This window comes from Cyrtonyx montezumae, unplaced genomic scaffold (assembly GCF_038088225.1).
Source record: "Cyrtonyx montezumae isolate F1298 unplaced genomic scaffold, pur_monq_1.0 scaffold_8, whole genome shotgun sequence".
NCBI classification, from domain to species: domain Eukaryota; kingdom Metazoa; phylum Chordata; class Aves; order Galliformes; family Odontophoridae; genus Cyrtonyx; species Cyrtonyx montezumae.
This window is the reverse complement of record NW_027072089.1, coordinates 57,935,090-57,954,142: the sequence shown is the minus strand read 5'-3', so window position 1 is coordinate 57,954,142 and position 19,053 is coordinate 57,935,090. Positions and strand designations below refer to the sequence as shown.

The following is a 19,053-nucleotide window of genomic DNA, read 5'->3' as shown; positions in this document are numbered from 1 at the left end:
GGGCAGTGCCTTCCTTGATCATGCCTGATCAAGCTGCTGGCCCTCTGTAATGGAGTGACAGCTTTGATGGACAAAGGCTCCTGGACTTGTGTGAGGCCTTTGACATGGCCCTCCACCACTTCATTATCTCTAAATTGGAGAGATATGGATTTGAAGGCAGGACTATTCAGTACTTAATGAACGAGTTGAAAGGTTGTCATCAACAGCTTTATGTCCAGGTGAAGGCTGGTGATGAGTCTTCACCTATCTTGGGACGCACAGACTTGTGCTCTTCAACATCTTTATCAGTGAAGTAGATGATGGGGCCAAGTGCACCCTCAGTAAGTTTGCTGATGACACCAAGCTGAGTGGTGCAGTTGACAAAGTAGAAGGAAAGGACACAATCCAGAAGGATCTGCACTCAGAAAGCATGTGCACGAGAATCTAATGAGATTGAACAAGGTCAGGTGCAAGGTGTTTCACTTGGGTTGGAGCTATCCCAGATATATTTACAGGCTGGGAGAAGAACTCATTGAAAGTAGGAGAAGGACTTGTGGGACCCTGATGGACAAAAAGCTGGACATGAGCCAGCAGTGTGGGCTTGCAGCCTGTATGGGCAACAGTATCCCAGGCTGCAACGACAGAGGGGTGGAGTGTGGGGAAAAGGAGGTGATTGTCTCCCTCTAATCTGCCATTGTGAGGCCCCATCTGGAGTACTGCATCCAGGCATGGGGCCCTTAGCACAGGAAGGATGTGGAGCTGTTCGGGTGGGTTCTGAGGAAGGTAACAAAGATGATCAGAGGGTTGGACAACCTCTCCTATGAAGAAAGATTGAGGGAGTTGAAACAGTTTAGCTGGGGAGAAGGCTTCGTGGAGACCTCATGGCAGCTCCTCATAGAGTATGCTCTCCAAGCACTTCACTAGCTTCATTGCCCTTCTTTGGACCTGCTTCAGCACCTCAATGTCCTTTCTGTATTGAGATGCCCAACACTGAACACAAGGTGGGGCCTTACCAGTGCCAGGACAGAGTAGGATGACTTCCCAGTGCTGCTCATCACCCCATTCCTGATCCAGACTGTTAGTTTTCTGGGTTACCTGGGTACTCTGCTAGCTCATATTCAGCTGACTGTCCATCAGCACACTACAGTCCCCTTCCATCAGGGAGCTTTCCAGTTGTTCCTCCCCAAGCTGTTGGGTTGCCTGGGTTGTTATAATCAAAATTCAGGACCCAACACTTGGCCCTATTGAAACTCATATAGTTTCTACCATAAGTATCTACCAAGACAGCTTAAAGTTTATATGACAGAAGGCAAGATATGCATCCATAGATATACACTGATATACACTAGAGAAAAAGAATTATGAAAACATGTCAGAGAATGGTTACAGATCTATATACCCGATAATGCTTTAGTTTGAAAATAAGCCACTTGGGGGAGGCGGGAGGGGAGGGGGTGGGGATTTTTTAATACAGGAAGTCAATGAAGCATCTTCTTATAAATAAGTAGATGAACTACTTTTGTCAAGAAGATGTAAGAACTGCACTCCATAACACAGTCAGTTCTGAGTTATCTGCTTGTACTAGATATACATCAAGCACGCTTCAAAAGCTAAAGAAAATCTACTGCACAATATGGAGGCTAACAATGTAAAAAAATAATTCTATGGAAATATAAAATCTATTTTATGGTTGCTGGGTTTTGTTTCACATTATTTTGCTTCCTTATCAACTTAAATTTTTGTATTCCATTCCAGAGCTAAGGACCTGCAACATTAAAAGTCTTTGGTAGACTTGTGTTAAATGAAATCTGTTTTGACAGCTACTGAGAGAAGATAAATAATTTAAGAGAAATGTTGCATAAAAGTTTTACTGAACTGAGAGAAAAAATTCCCAGGACTACCTGTGTTGCTCTGGATAACGTCAACAGAAGTGGCAACACTGAAGTAGCTATTTGTAGAAGAAAGACGCAATGGAAAAATCAAAAATCTTTACAACTGCTATTCTTTTTGCATTTTGGGAACATGTATCTTTCAACTGTTATTAGTTCTTAACCATGTCAAGTACCTCTTTCCAATCAGGAGAAATGCTTGATAAATTAGACTTGAGAATTGCCTGTTCTCATTCCTATGGCTTTCTAATTATCTTTACCTCTCTGTTTAATAAGGTTTCAGAAATGAAGAAAGAAATATGGCATTTGTGCTGCAGTGGTAGTATTAATCCTGGCTGTAGCATGAGGGCCAAGACAACCAGTTCAGTGTGCTCCATGCCACTCTTCAGAATTGAACAAGCATGCTGGCAGACTGGGGTTGGTCCAAAGAGGAGGCATAGGACTTCTTGAGGAATAACTAAATATGTCTCTAGTGAAAAAAAACAAAGAATATGAAGGACCATAATCTGTAAACACATAAGTAGGAACTATGTTTTGTTACATACCACTTCAATTCAGTAGACAAAATATGCAAAGGACTCCAGGAACCTGATATTTAACTCATTTCTGAAAAGTGGGACAAAATTAGGGGCAGTTTTGGTTTTTTTTTTACAGTCAACAGAAATGACATTAGGGCAATGTAGAAAGAGATATATAGATTCACTGCCACTGAATGTTTCACTGTTTTGGGGTTTTTTTCTAACAGAGGTGTTTTACTTCAAACTGAAATTAATGTGAGGGAAATTACATCCTGTGTTTTGATAAAAATGATTGAGTGATCAAAATGGTCTCATTTAACTGCAGTGCTGATACAAGTACGGGATCCTTTAATACTCCCTTCAGATTCCTTTCTTAATGCAGGAAAAGCATCTGTTTAAGCAAGATTCCAAGAGTAATTTTACCTTGCCGAGGGCTACGTCATTTACAGTTTTAATAGGTTCCCAACTAACATCAAGGTACACTGTGTGTGTTTGTGTTCTGTACTCATGTCTAGTTTGTAGATTCTGCTGGCATAATTGTTGATCTTTTCATGGTTCTCCACTGCTGTCAGCTTGATCTAATATAAGATCTGTTGAACTCTTGAGTTTGAATCTTCAGAAATCCTCTGTTAAGTCCCTAAGCAAGCATTCCCAAACTGGTAGAATTAATTATAAGATGATTCTCACATCTTAAACAGACTTTCCAGAATTAACTTCTTCCAGTGGGCTCGGAATGGAGCTGAACAAGGTACATGCTCCATCTGAAGTTGCAGAATAGCCAGAAAAAAGTGGATACTGGATTTACCTTTTAAAAATGAATTAACAAACTTATTGGTAGTAATACTCCTTAATTTAGATACTCATGCGTTTTTCCCAGAAAAACTTTGGTTATTCTTAAGATTTATATACATGTAATAAACAGGTGGTCTCAATGATTTTCTCCATACAAAATTATTTTGATAGAAGTATTCCTGTTGACCTTTGTTAACTACAGAAAATGTCCTTTTAATTCAGAATGACCTTTCATTTCAAGGTTATGTTATCCTAAATAAGGTTAACAGTTTTGAAAGGTCAAAAGAAACTAAGTGTTTGGAGATAATCAAAATATTTAAGTAGTCCTGACCTTTTTTTATTTATTCATCTTTTCAGGTTTTTTTATTGTGGTATGTAGCAACGTTTATATCTGAGTCAGTTGCAAAGTGAAGAAGAAAAATAAATCTTCATAATTCTTACGAGAGAGAAAAAGGTTTTCATGTACTTATGTATACTAAGATGCACCTTGCATTTTGCTGTCAACAAAAAATTGAGAGTTGCTTCTAGAGCAACTTTTGTGACAGGGAAATTGCATCAATTCTAGAAAGAATTACTTTATTTTTTTTAGATAAAGACCTATGCTTGATACAACTGTTTCTGAATTATGACTTACTATAGTCAAAGGAGCAGCATCAAAATCCTCCAGCAATGGGTTGATGGACCATCACCTAAGTATTTTAAAAAGTATATAAGAATAGGTAAAGAAATGTTCTCTCATGATGAGAAATAATAATTTGCATTCGAAAAAGCCCAGAAACTAAATATTTATCAGTGCTTGAAGAGAGAAACAGTGGTGTAAACTGATATTTGCCTTGGAAAATGTCACAGAGCCTGGCTTTATCTCTTCTTGCCCATCTTATATATGTATTTTAAGATGAACGTCGGAAAGGGATTTTCACTTCCTACAAAAAGAAAGCATCCATTTGTTGTCACTGGAACTGCAATGCAAATAGGTATGGTAATAAATATTATCAGATTTGTAAATCGAAGAAATGATAGCACTACAAACAAAATTTAGGATGGTTATAGAGGCACTATTGTTGCCCTCCTTGACCAAAATAGCTGGGCACAGTTGATGACCTGAGAGTTGCTCTTTCTGGGAGGAGCAGACTGATGGCTCCTGAATACAGGTATTTCTTATTTAATTGAAAGCTAAGTATTGTTTCTCCAAGCGCTAAGGAGAATAAGTCATATACTTGCATACAAAGCAAAACCTCAGCAGAAGGAGACTCTACCTGCTCTCTTGAATTGCACCAGTCACCAGGAAGGGTGGTTCCTATAGTCTCAGGGGAGCAGGAAACCTAGTTAGGAAAGAAAGATTCATAAAACAACCCACAGATCCTATTTGTCACCCTGAGTACTGGGCAGCTTGGCAGAAAGGAAAGGAAGAATATTATTCCTCAGTTTGCAGAGCTGCTATCACAAACTGCACATCTCTGGAGGAATCTGTGCAGCTCAGGAGACTCTAGGTGCTAACAAAGGTCTTCCTTCCTCTAACCTGCTTTTCTTCTAAATCTTGGCCTTTTGCCCTCCCTTCAAAGCAAAACATATGTTCTGCTGCTGAGAGTCCTTTATTAAGTCTTTGTAATGCTTGTCCCACTGCTTCCATGCACATGCTCAGGCACATTTCATTACTCAGTCCCTAGATATATAACTGGGGCGACTTTCTCTGAGGAAATTATACAATGTACAGTATCTGCTGAATAGATCACTGAGTGCAGAAAAGGAAGACTTAGTCACAGTTTTTTGGAATACTCCACAAAGAAAGAGAAGTTTGCCTTTTCCCTTTCATTGACAATCTGCTTTTTTTTTTTTTTTCTGAGCGGATCATAGTGAGTTCTGTTGTTATTGTTGTGGCTTTTTTTCCTTGGTTTACTTTATTGTTTTGAATTTTAGCTTTAATGAAACTGCATTTTGAGAGCTTAGAACTTCCTTAATATTTTCATTAATAAGATCCCCTAATCCAAGCAGTTTTATTTATAAGAAATGAAGCACCACCACACTAAAGTAGAAGTCATTAAGTGAAGTGATGTTATAAATAATTCTGCTGAGGGATTTTTCTTTACAATGAGAACGCATTCACAATACAAGGGCTTATAAATAGCTCTTATGTTATATTATCAACTTTCAATCATATTAACATACAGAATTTATTATTACTCTTTTATGGAGTTATTTGTAGAAGAGGCAGATGGGGAACTAGAAAGTAAATTTGTTTTAAAGATGTGTGGCTATCATTGTGACTCAATTACCAGACCTTAATGCTTTGGGATGGTAGGAATTACAGTGGTTATCTCTAATTTTTTTTTTTCTTTTTTTTTTTTTTTTTTTTTTACTTTTTCTGTTGGTCTTTCTTTACTACCATCCACTTGTAAGGTTAGGCTTGGGTTCGTATTTGTGGCAAGTGAAGTAAAAGAAATAATATTTATTAATCAACATCCTTCAGACTTCAGAATGTATTAGCACTTCTTTTTCCTTTGCTTAAATGGTACATCTTTTTATATTTTACAAAATTGAATTAAGAAAAATAAGTGTCCAGATAAAAAAAAATAGGAATCACATGTTGGTATTCCAGCAAATATCTTTTCAAGGTGAACCGTCTTGAAAAGTGGGCTTATGAGATCTTAATGAGTCTCAACAAGCCCAAGTGCAAGGTGTTGCACCTGGGTTGGAGCAATCACAAATATCTGTGCAAACTGGGAGAAGAAATCCTTGAGAGCAGTGCTGCAATTCGTTGATAGGGGGAGATTAATTTTACTATAACAAGAGAATGAATGAAGCAGAAACAACCCCGCAATCTCTCTGGTCAGCTTAAAGATCCTTTAATCCCATTCACAAGGACAGGGGGCAGTATTCAAACGCATGTGGGAAACCCTGAATCGTGAAACATGCTTCATGCCACTGTTCTACTGTGCCCACTTGCAGCTTGTCAACCTTTTGCAAAACACAGACAGTTTGTTCTTGTTTTTGACTGCCTTGAAATGCCAGTAATTCATTGTAAGCTATATGACTAGTATAAATAAATACTGTCTTAAAAGTTAATCTCAACCTAAAATATCAAACATTTTCATTTTAAATAACTTTGTAGAGGGACACAGTGAAGAATTACAAAATTATTCACAAATATGATTTCAAGTCATTTTTTTCCAAAAATAAGTTTTAAAAAAGGGTCAAAGAGAAAATCTCTTTCAAAACTTTTACCCAGTAAATTTCTAATTAGTATTTCTAATTAAAAATCAAATGAAGAAAACTTCTTCTGTAACAGTAAAATTTAAGGTCAGAATTTTAATACTAATAATAGTTATCAGAAAGGAAGATAATCTCTTTAAATCAAAGATGTAAGGCTCAGTAGTCTGAAGTCCTCTCAGTTTTCCTTGTCAATTTGCTTAACTTTCGTAATGCTCCCTAACTTAAGCTACAGAAATGCAGTAATATCTTCATTTCTGATAGTGCCATGATGATTATTATTCTGGTAAAAATGGGAGTAAATCCACAGGTTGAAGGCAGGAATCATTGTAACTATTTCATGGAATTAGTTTTTTCTTTTCTACCTCATATCATGGAAAAAACAATGGAAAAATAAATGTAACATTCCTAAACTTGTGTTACTCATGAGAAATTTTGCTGTTCAGATGGGTAATGATGATGCATGCTATCTTGTTGAAGTTGTGAATTCATAGTCATCACTGTAAACATTCTTAAACAAGTATTAAAATTTTCTGATTGAAAATGTATAAAATTTAAACACTTTGAAAAAGAAAAACTAATCCAAATTCGAGTCTAAAAGCATTTTCTCCTTGGGGTCTACATGATAGAAAGCCAGGCATTCACAGTTCAGAGTGGGTGCAGTGGCCATTGTGGTTGTTCAGAACCTTGTGCTCATTCTCCTGTGCTCATTTCTCTTCCAGAGTCATGAAGTATCCAGGTGAAAGGACAGCGATTTAGTGCAGTCTGTTCCCCTATGCTGGAAAAAAAAAAAAAAAAAAGAACAAAAAAACAAACCAAAACAAACAAAGAAAAAACATTACCACATCAGCTAGTGCTTTGTTTAAGAGAAAATATGTGAAGAAAAAAACTTCACAAGTCTTTGAAACAGTTAGTGTCTGGAATCATTAGACTACTACAGAATTGTCTGACCTTCTCTGTTAAACTTGAGTGGATTTCTGTTCATTGGTCAGGGGACTGCAAGGTTCTAGTAAGTTTTTAAGTCAGAAACTGCATAGCATGCAATGTGTTTCATAGCATATATGAACCCATGCTCAGCTATGGACAAAGATAAGTATACTTTTATGCTGACTTGTTTACCAAATATTTAACTGGAAGACATTCTAGGTGAGCTACCCTAGCATAGTATTGCATTTGCTATTTTGCATTCAAAGAAGCTATGACTTCATAAAGTAAAAAACACTCAAAACAAAAAGAGATCTATTTCCTCGCAAATCATTTCTTTCATATCACTGTCGTTTTGCTCTAAAAATATCCCCAAATCATTAAGTAATTGGGAAGTAGACAGCTTCTGTTTCTTCTCTTTTTATTTTCATCAGTAATTGAGAGCCTGGCCACAGTACACTACATATAAAACCTCCTTAAATCCTTTTCTGATACACCATACATATGGATATGTAGTTTAGCACAGAGGAAGGTCTGTTACAACCTGCACATACAGCATTTACAGTGAAAACTAACTATAATTATCCGTGCAAAAAAACATGAATTTATAAAAGAAGTAAAGGTGATCTTCTAATTTAGCAAAGACAGGGTTTTCAGATAAGGAATCATATTTGGTCTCCATATGACTGTTATGTGTGCCAAATTTAAAATGCCAAAGATGTCTAATTCATGCTGCAGAACAGTGATAGTATACAGTCATTATGTCAGTTAGATGGAAGCTGTTTAAAGGAAGATAAAACAGAGAGTGAGATGGCATATGAAGATCATGGTAATGCTGTGATAAAAGAATATCATCCCATATTTTCCTATACGATGAGAACTGTGCAGTTTATTTTAAACCTAGTAAACAGAAGCTGCAACTATTTACCTTATTTTCCGTGCCCATCTTTGGAAAAGCTGAGGCCGAGTAATCTAATTTTCTTACTGATGAAACTGCAGCTGCAGAAATAACAAAAGGTACTGGAAATCCAAAGTGCATTTTCTTAGTGAGCTTACTGATATCCTCCACCTGTGAGCTGTTCTCTGCAGCAGCAGCAGATCTGTCAGTAAGATTATCTGCTGTCCTGAGGATCCTGAGAGAAGACCACAGAGAAGTGCTCAAGGAGGGCTGAGACCTTTTGGAAACTAACAGAAAACTTTTTGCTGAATGAAATGTTTTGAGGAGTGTAGGCCCTTTCTCCCTTTAAGACCTATGTGTAGCTATAATGATTAACTGGGATGAGGCCAGTCTCTTCTCAGTGGTGTGTAGTGACAGGACAAGGAGCAACGGCCTAAAACTTGAACACAGGAAGTTCCATACAAAAACGCAAAAGGACTTCTTTGCAGTAAGGATGATGGAATACTGAAAAAGGTTACCCAGAGAGGTTGTAGAGCCTCCTTCTATGGAGAAATTCAAGACCCATCTGGATGCCTACCTGTGTGACTTAATTTAGGGTACCTGCTTTAGCGGAGGGTTGGATTCAGTGATCTCTTGAGGTTCCAACCCGTGCGATTCTGTGAAAACCAGCCAATATATTCACCATCGTAGAAATATCTTTCCACTGTCCAGGATCTTTTCCAAATGGATTTTGGCTACTTAAATAGACACAGAGAAAAAGAAACTGTAGTTCTAGATGAAGAAGGGACTCTTGAACTTTATTTATATGGACCAGACAACATCTTTTCCAGATGGTACAAGTGCTTCAGGGTGCCCTATATTTGCATGCCTCAGCATGAGGCAAGAAGAGCTGGCCACCAGACTGCACATATTTTTTCCACTGAAACTGCGCTTTTCATTTGATTCTTGTTTTTGTTATTCTGACATTGTTCAGGAATTCACAAGGCACTCGGCAGTCTCTGTCATTGCCCCTGCCCTGATCTTTCTTGCAAATTTTCCTGCTGTTGCCAGATGGTTTTAAGCTTTCCTCCTCCATCTGGCAGTACTCACCTAAGCCATTTCTCACCTACAATGAAGAGAATCTGCCAGCCCACCAGCAGACTGAAGAGCAAAGAAAATCAAAAGGCAACCAAACTACAGAAGTAACAAATAACAGTTTGAAAATGCATGAAAAGGGGAGAAAATTATTTTGTAGGTTATCTGTTTACTGACTTGAGTTGCTTCCTAAATCTAGCAGATCTGATATAAAACAAGCATTTTTATGGAGATGACACACAACTCTTGTATGAAGTGAATGGATTAAACTGTTTATGTTCAACCACAGAAAACACTCCAGAAATTAATGTCAATGTCAGAAACCTTATTAGGTCTCAGAAGAGGTAGGAAAGCTTCAGCCTAATCACAAGACAGGAGGTCTTCAGGCTTTTGAGAATGACATCTGAAGGGCATTTATATTGTTTTTTATAAAAGGAAAGGGCAAATTTCCAGTACATATATAATCATTGGTAGCATTTATGTTGTCATCCTCTCTAAAGCGGTAACTAAGTGCACAAATGGTGGATGATTAGGGAGGTCAGTGAAGTGCGCCATTCAGCTGTAATTGTAGAGTTTTAAAAATTCTTTTGACATCAGAAAATATCATATGTTTTTTTAACCCAGCTTTTTTCGATGATTAGTTAATTCATGCAAAATCAGTGAAGAAACAAAACGGCAAATTAAAAGCAGTACACCAGGAATGTCATCCTGCAGCAGCGACAAGTAATCAGCAAAATTGGTGCACTGTAAAATTACTCCTACCTGCCAACACTTAGCTCCAAATGCACAAGTACTCCACAAAATTTGGTTTAATATGTTCCCACCTTGTGATTCTGGAAAGTGCTTTGGGAGAACTGCTGTCCCATGTACGATCTGGCTGACGCTGCAGTCGGTATTCTCCCTTTTCCTGATCCCTCTGGAGCACTTCACAAGACTTATCTCACATGCAATATTTGATACACTGTATTATTTAATTAGCATATTTTAAAAATTATCATGGCCTTGTAAAATCTGGCAATCTTCCTATTAAGGAAATTGAGTAAGTCTGTTCTCTCTAATAGAATTTCAAAACAAGTTGTGTTTTCCATTTCATCATTTTTCTGACTGGGACTTTCAGATTTGAGTAATGAATCACTTCCCAATTTTGAAGTAAATTTGCATTAGAGAGAATAGCCACATGGTGGAAAGGTTATCCACCACTGACCCAAAAAGAGTCTGGAATAGTTCAAATTACTTGGAGGTGGTTAAAAATGGTGGAAAGCAGCATGTTGTACATATGACATGAAAGTGTGCTTTTCCTTCGGTGCACATAAATTGTTTAGGGAGAAATAGGTAGTTCTACTGGTCCCCAGACAAACGTTTGTAGTATCTTAAATGTTGTAATTCTTCTTCATGTTTTCACCTGTTTGGTCAGTGGTTGCTTGCCGTCAGCAGCTGTTAGGACGGAATCATGAGCTCAGGGCGGGTTAATATTGCCTTCCTAATTTTTATTTTATTTCATGCAACCATTTGCCAAATATCTTTACTCTCCTGCTCAGGGTATCTACACAAGTCCAGGATAAAAATAGATCTTAAACATTGTTGTTCTGTCTGCTGCTTGATTTGCAAGGGAAGTTGTGAATCCTGTCACTGTGCAGTGTGTAACACAGGGTTGTTTGCTGGGTTTTCTTGCCTAGTCTATCTCTTTCTTGTAAGGTTTTTTTAAGCTATATGAGGTCAGAAATGATATATCTCAAAAGTCTAATGAGGAAAACAGAGCGGGGCATTAATGCTGTGACCACTGAAGAATTCACACTAGCAGCGAGAATAGGCTCTAGAAAAAACTCGGTTCTTTCTAAAATCCTTCCACATACAATTCTGTGTTTCAGTTGGTGAAAATCTGATCTTTCCTTAGCTTGTGTTATAATCATTACTCTACTGCATGAGACACTTTACACGTGTTGTTAGTCACAAAGGGAAATTGCAGAGCCTACAGGGACAGCCAGGTAGAGAAAGCTGTGTCTGCATTGATCTCACTTGAGCTGGAGATCAGATCCAGTGTTTCAAAGCAGATACCAAAAATAGCTGTCAGGATTTCAGTGTGTTCTGAAAGCAACACAGCAAGATAAGTGCACACAGCTCTGAATAGCCAAAAGGACCATTCTCTGGCACCTAATGAAAGCAGTATCTCTTAAAATCACGTGTAAGAAGTACTTTGTGTTCCTATAGCATGCACACCATTAAGAAGCAGTTTCACTCTAACCTAGTCCATATCCTAATTAAAAGCAGCATAGTAGCTGTACCTGTCTGCTCTTTGTGTTGAATGTTATTTTTTTTTTCTTGATGTAAAAAGGGATGAGTTCTTGCAGGATTCTCTGAGCATTAATTATAGCTTCTCCCTCATATAAACAGTCCTGGTAGTCTGCAGGTCCTTTTGATTCTGCTCTTTTATACAATCTCCTTTCCAAAATAAATGAAAAGCTACAGAACTTCTAGCCATATTAAAGTTTGCACAGACACTCACTTGCTCCAGATTTTTGATGATTTGTACTATCTACTGAGCTACTGCTGCAGTTTCCTTCGTAGATGATCTTTGATTTGGCTCGTGGTTATCACTGAATAAACATCTGAAACACAGCAGTATTTCATGCACTGTTTATCAGCCACTTGCCAGTGACACCAGAAGTACAGGTGAAAGGAAGGATGACTTCAAGTACATTTATTTCCATGGCTGAACATTCAAGCTGTTCACCTTGTAAAAAAATAGGTGTCCTGATACTGATAAATGTGACTGACACACTTAAAGACAGAGTGACTTCGGATATTTTCTCTCTGGTTTGCAGTAGGGGTGACCTCATCTAGTGGTAATTATCATGCAGCTGTTTCCTCAGATCTTTTTTTTACTCCATTTCTTTTCAGGTTGAAGGGACCGCAGACATCATAAGTTGTTTTTTTTTCAAGTTACCCATTGAATATTCTACAGATCCTCAAGCTACTGAGAGTAGATTTAACTACCTCTGAGATATGAATACAGATGAAACCTAAATCCAAATATCTCACCCTTTATTTTTGTAGCCGGACCCTGCAGGCAGAGACATCTCCATCCGACCTATCCTGGAGCACTGCGAGAACACTCACATGACAATTTGGCTTGGGATTGTCTACGCATATAAAGGGCTCCTGATGGTAAGCACAGTTTGCTCTGCAAAAGCTGCTTTCAGGCTATTTGCTGATGGACTTGAACTGAATTTCACTTCTTTTCCTGATGGCTGGGAGTGAGTTAAAGCTTTTTTCAAATGCACCTATTGTAAAATTTATTAAGTGGTAATATGTAGCTATAAGAATATATAAATGTATAAAACAAGTAGAACACTAATAGCATTAAAGCTGAAAACTAGAGGTATTCTGCCAACCAAGAAATGTAATAGTGTAAAGATGGATCTATTAGTGAGACAACTTTATAAACTCAGCTGATGTTTTGAATTCCCTTAGGTTCTCCAAAAGGATGGGACTACCTTATTCTGAATGTTTAACTCCACTTTGAAAATGTCCATCAGGAATAGCCTGCTGGATGGGGCTCTGGGCACCCTGATCGACCTGTAGGTGTCTCTGTTCATTGCAAGGGAGTTGCACTAGATGACATTTAAGGGTCTCTTCCAACTCAAATGATTCTATGATCCTATGATTGAATGCAAGATGAGTTTGGAGCCTGAGTCAAAATCGTCCTTTTTTTCACTGAGGCCCATCTACATAAAAGATTTTCTTAATGGAATGAAATGCAGGAAACAGCAATTTTAAAGCTTGATGGTTCAGGTAAAAGAAAAGGTGACCATTGGTGATTAAAAGCTCCTCATACCCTAAGCTTCAAGGTTCTAAAAATATCTGATTTTTGACAGCACTGGCCAAATGAACACCTACCTTGAGCTAAGCCCCATCTGGATTCTATAACCAGATAAACATTTGCTTACACTGCCTGAAGGGTTCAATCTGTTCTGTGCATTTGTAGCATGCCTGTTCAGCGGGACACCCGTCAAAGACTGGGTCAGCTGCTCCCATTCGGCGTGGCAGGTGCTGCTGCTGTGGGGAAGCTGGGCAGGGAGAGATGCTGGTGCCTGCAGAATGCCTTCTGCAGAGAATGATTGCTACCAAGCTGAGGAGCCCTGCTTGTTTTCACTTTGCTTTTAACAGGCTAAAAGATCTTTAAGTGCGCAGTACAAAGCTCAATAGGAAGGGATGAGAGCTTTTTTTATTTATTCTATACACTCAGCTGCCTGGTGGTGCTTTCAGGCACTGAGTTTTTCCACCTCCTGGCTGATATCTCTGACCACAAGGAATCCTCCCCACCTTCCCAATAGGCCCTTATTTTTAGGAGGATGTCCAAGAAGGCTGTGAAACCAAGAGTGAGAACATACCTGATTATGCCATGAGAATCAGGACTTAGGAGAAGTTCTTCATCTTAGCATTTATTACTAGGTAGCTCAAGTGGCTCTGGATTTGTTGACATGTAGCACATCTCTGGACACTTCAGTCTTGAGGGCAAGGCCAAGAGCTAGGAGCAGTGCCACTTACCAGCACTGGGGATGCAGTCTGACAATAAAATTGCTAGTGAATATGTGACATTTAGTACAGTTGCTGACAAGGTATTTGACTTTGTTTTCTCTCTCCTAGTATATTCCTTGATTGCTGTTTTGATATATTTGTCATTAAATTCCTATTCTTCAGTATGGAGTGTTTTTTCCTTTCAGTACAAGAATTTTTGTAGATTATGTGTTAAAAGGAATATCAGGTTTGCTTTATTTTTCTTACTTTCCAAACTTGTTGTATGGAAATTTCACATTCACATTCTCCTGTGTAGAAGCTGCCAGTGTTCACTATAAAAGGGATTAAAACATTTTTGTCTGTGTTCTGCTCAGAAAGTAACATGAAATTATGTTTGGTTCATTTAGAGCAGTGTAAATGAATAAATGAAATTAAAATCCTTTAAAAATACTGAAGGATTTAAAACTTTGGCTTATTCTGCAAAAATAACTGCTATAATATTTTCAGTGGAAAAAAACTGCAATTCATTAGTGAGAAAACAGGAAAAATAACATTAAGTATTAAAATAAATATTGAATAAATATTAAATAAATATTTTAAAAATGCATTCCCAGGTAATGGTAATATTGTTTGAAATGTTTCTTTTTTGCTTATGTTCTGAACAGTAGTTGAATTACATTGGTTCTCATTAATTCACTGCCCTAGATTGGTTTGTTGTCCTGTATGTTGTGCTCTTTTCTACAAGATATGTGACTCAGTTTGTTTAAGTTTGCAACTGCCATTTGGCATTACTCATCATAAATATTTCAGGCATACAATGTTTCATAGCCACCAGTAAAACATATACTTTTATTGCTCCAATGACCTTTTATCACACAAATTTCTATATATGAAAGAGATGTATGAATCAGTCAAATAATTGCTGCGGTGTCCCACTCTCCTGAAATGCATACACCTGTGTGATATGAGGACAACAGGACTGATGTTTTTAATCTTATCACCAAATGTGTTTCAGATTTCTGTGCCCCAGACACAGTTTGTCTTTTAAACAACAACAAACAAAAACCAGAGTCTCTCATGTTGCCATGTCATTTTATGCCAGTTAATCTAATGAGAAACTCTTCAGTTTGTAACAATTTATTACTACTACTACTACTACTAATATAATTCATATACTATATGCTAAGAGCTAATATTGGAAACTACAGTACAGTACAATATTCAAGGCAAAATGTCTTACTGATTTACTTGAGCCAAGATTATGCACAGTGTCTTCTTATTGTATCTAACTGAGAATACAAAATTCAGGTTAGCCTGAAAAGTATTTTTCCTCTGTGATTTAAACACACAGATACATTCTGTCCAGTCTCATGACTTAAATGCACTGATGTAGTGAATAAATCATTTAGGGTAGGGCAGAGCATGGAAGGGCAGATGGGGCAGGGAAGGCGAGGGAAGCTCTTGGTTGCCAGAGCTTACAAGTGTCTTCTGCATTAAAGTGCATAAACATTAAAACAAAGCAAACAATTTTAAATTCAGATTCATAGTTTTTCCCTTTCCTTTGAAATGGTATGAGAAAATGCATCTTAACTACATGAAGATTTCTCAGTCATTGTCTTCAAATTACTTAGGACTGATGATCAGAGAACTGATGACCAGAGGATAACAGGAAGATCACCATCCTGAATCTCGCTTTTGTCCTCATATTTGTCTTAGTGACTTTGGCCAAGTCCCAAATATATTATATATGATATAATGGATCTAGTATTTTCCCTATCTGAGGTTCAGTTCCTAAAGGGCTACATACAGGTGTAAGGACCCTCTGTGTACACACATAGTGGCCATCGGTTGTGGAATGACTAATTTTGATTTCTGACAGCATCGATGAAGTTGAAAATTACCTTTATTTTGTAAATTCTCAAGATGGGTAGAAATCATATCATCGTGAACTTGCCAGGGCTGCATTATTAGCATTCTTCTGAGCAGCGTGAGCTTTTATTCCAAAGAACAATCCCATATGAAGGATGAGCTGGACACCTAAGGTCTTTTGTTCATTAACCACTCACAGTGGACTTGTCTACAGTTTGATTCCCCTCTTCCTCCTAAGAGAGATGTAACACATTTTTGTCATAGGTGTTTGATTATTTTACAGTACTATGATTGTCTGTGGTGATCTTTTCCTAGAGACCATATAAAGCTATCCCAAATGGATACTTACCCATAGATGTTAGTGTAAAGAGCTTCCATGTAAGAAAGTCAAATGCTGTATAGAAAAAAGGCAAAAGATGAGAAAGGCTGAAGCATAAAGAGGCAGTTTTCCTCTGGATGTGTGTTAGTGCTTATAGCTTCCTGCAGCTGCTGTTCCACCTCAATCTGTGCAGGGCTGTACTTTGCCACAATTACAAAAAATTGACCTTTCGTTGAATAGCTGGATATCATCTCTTGCAACTCAAAAAATATTTTGCTGTTATCGTAGTGCTCAATAGAAATATGAAGCTTCTCTTTAGTACTTTGTTTCTAGGGTGGCTCTGTGAAAACGAGTTAAACACATGGCTGACTCATCCCTGATCAGGGCAGGGAACAGTGATTTGATGTCAGACTGCAATGACTGCGAAGGCAGGAGACCTGCGAGGGGATTGTGAGCACTTCTGTTTGCTAACTTGACTAAGAAAAAATAAAATCACATTCTTTTATTGTGAATTTTCCTGAAAATCACTCAGTGTTTTTCACAGCTCAGTTCTCTGGTGAACACCTGAAAAATTGATGTGCTTCTTTTTGCAGCTTGGAAAGCTCCCATTGAATAAAAAGTTTGCAGCCTTTTCACTGAGATGCTTGTTTCTGGGATGATATGAAAGTACTGAATAAACATGAATTTGGAAATGCACAACACTGATTTTATGATTACTTCAGAGTGAGAGATGCTTTCAGGGCAGAGTCCAGAACTGCCTTTGTTTAAGGGGCAGCGGGAGGAGATATCTTACAGTACCAAAGCCAGAAAAAGACAAAAAAAGCTGCAAGGACTTTGAAGTAAATGCTTGTTTTTATTCAGCACAGCAGGGCTGTAATCCACAACTGAGCTCAGTAAGTGCTACTATGATACAGTAATTAGCTGCAAAGCTGCAGGCTGGTCCAATACATACTCTTTCCAAAACTGTAACCTCTCCTTATTGGCAAGCATGACTGTGGCAAGACTTATTTTCTCTGATGTTTTCCTGCTGCTATCTGATATCCTCACTAAGATTTTCCTTCTTCATCTTTATTAGTATTTCATATCCCATGATTAGAGTATAAGTTTATAAGTTTATAACAAACTAGTTTATGGTAGGCACAGGGAAGGAAGGGAGACAGGAGGAGAAGTGATCCCATCTGTTATCTGCCAGACTATTTAGTGCAATAGCAAACTAGACACTTGATTGAATTAATACGTGCTGTGGGTCAGTAAGCAGTCATCACTGTATTAACAGTAATTCTGCTGAACAAGATGAAAAGCAGTGCTAAATATTTTCCTGTACTTCAGCTACAAATGGTTTTGCTCTATTCTCAGCTTTTGCAGTTTAGACAAGTAAAATGTTTTTAAAAATTAGATTGCCTGTTAAACTCTGTGAACACAAATAATATATTTTCCATAGTCCTGTTATTCCTCTAAGACTCTAAGTATTTCTTTGTAGGCCAAAATTCCATCATTAGTTGCAGTGATTATTCCATTGTCTTCAGACACTGTTTTCCCCAAATTTATACAGCAGTCCTCTCATAGCCCTGTTAGATATGCTGACAACAGAGTCAAAACCAGCTTACCAACTGGTGCAACGTGGTGCCAAACAGAAGCTGCATAACCTCCAACACAATACAAACAGATATTTCCTGTGCAGCCTCTACCTTCCTATAATGCACAGAACAATATTTATGATGCTTTCCACAGTAACAAGATATGTATTTAGTAGACTACATGGGAAAAGGCACTTATAAGCTAATGATTTTAACTATGTAGGAAGACTTCCTAGTTGCATTTTCAATGTGTCTTTGGCTGGGATCCTCAAAGGGATCAAAATTAGACCATTAGGCTTAGTAGAAAATTGTGCTGCCTAACTTTTAGATAACTGCTTTCTGTAAGAGATTGAATAGCCCTGAATTGCTCAAACTCCTGATATGCATGGGATCCATCAGGAGCCTCAAGAAGGGAATTGTAGCTGTCAGTGAGGAGCTGCTTCAGCCAGCTCGTATAAAGCAGTGGGAGCAGATGTGTCCTGTTCCTCTCTGAAGCTAGCACATTTAGCACTACTAGTACCTGGCTCCCTCCATCCATTCCAGTGTGTTTATGCACACCTTCTCTAAAGACTGTTTCATCAAAATTCTCAGCAGAGATTAGGTCTAACATCCCATGCAATGCCCAAGTAATTAAAACAGCCAGTCTCCTATTACATAAAAACTGACAGCTCTGAAAAAAGTTTGAGAGCTCTTTCTGAAAACAACTGTGAGTTGGGGGCTAGGTAAAATTAAGAATTGTGCCACATTGTCCAAATGATGCAGTGATCGTCAGTATTGCTGTCTTGCGATACTGAAGATGGCTGATGCTGTGCTTTGTGTAGATGCACTCAGAGAAGCTCCCTCCAGGAGCACTAGGAGAAGAAACAGCTGCTTTCCTAATCCTAGTAGGCTTTAAATATCAAATAGTCCTTAAATTGCTCAGCAGTCTCAAGACTTAGGTGCCCCCAAGCATAATGGGAAGGTTGATTTATCTAGCTGGGGAAGATTAATGCTTAAAGTTTAGGTGCCTGGTATAGAGAGCAGTTGAACTGGGCTACTGAGCATCTGTGTTTTTAACTGGGACCCAAACATTTCAGGCTGGAAAAGCTGGGACTATTCAGCCTGGAGATGAGAAGGCTCTAGGGAGAACTGAGAGCAGTCTTCTACTATCTAAGGGAGGCTGTAAGAAGGAAAGGGACAGACTCTTTAGCAAGGTCTGTTGTGATAGGACAAGGGGAAGTGGTTTCAAACTAAAAGAGGAGAGATTTAGGTTGGATGTAAGGAAGGTTTTTACGGATAGGGTGGTGAGGCACTGGCATAAATTGCCCACAAAGGTGGTAGAAGCCCCATACCTGTAGACACTCAAGGTCAGACTGGATAGGACTCTGAGCAACCTTATATACCTGTAAGTGGCCTTCTTCATTGCAGAGGAGATGGACCAGATGACCTTTAAGGGTCCCTTCCAACTCAAACAATTCTGTGCTTCTATGATATAGAGAACTTGTCAGAA

General features: G+C 38.2%; 1 protein-coding gene across 1 annotated transcript in view; it reads left to right on the top strand.

Moving 5' to 3' along the window:
* The window catches only part of GABBR2 (gamma-aminobutyric acid type B receptor subunit 2), a 443,392-nt gene that overhangs the window by 397,889 nt on the left and 26,450 nt on the right, over positions 1 to 19,053 (top strand). Inside the window, exon 14 of the mRNA XM_065753547.1 lies at positions 12,336 to 12,446. Coding sequence (XP_065609619.1) covers positions 12,336 to 12,446 — 111 coding nt within the window. The remainder of the gene's footprint in view (positions 1 to 12,335; positions 12,447 to 19,053) is intronic.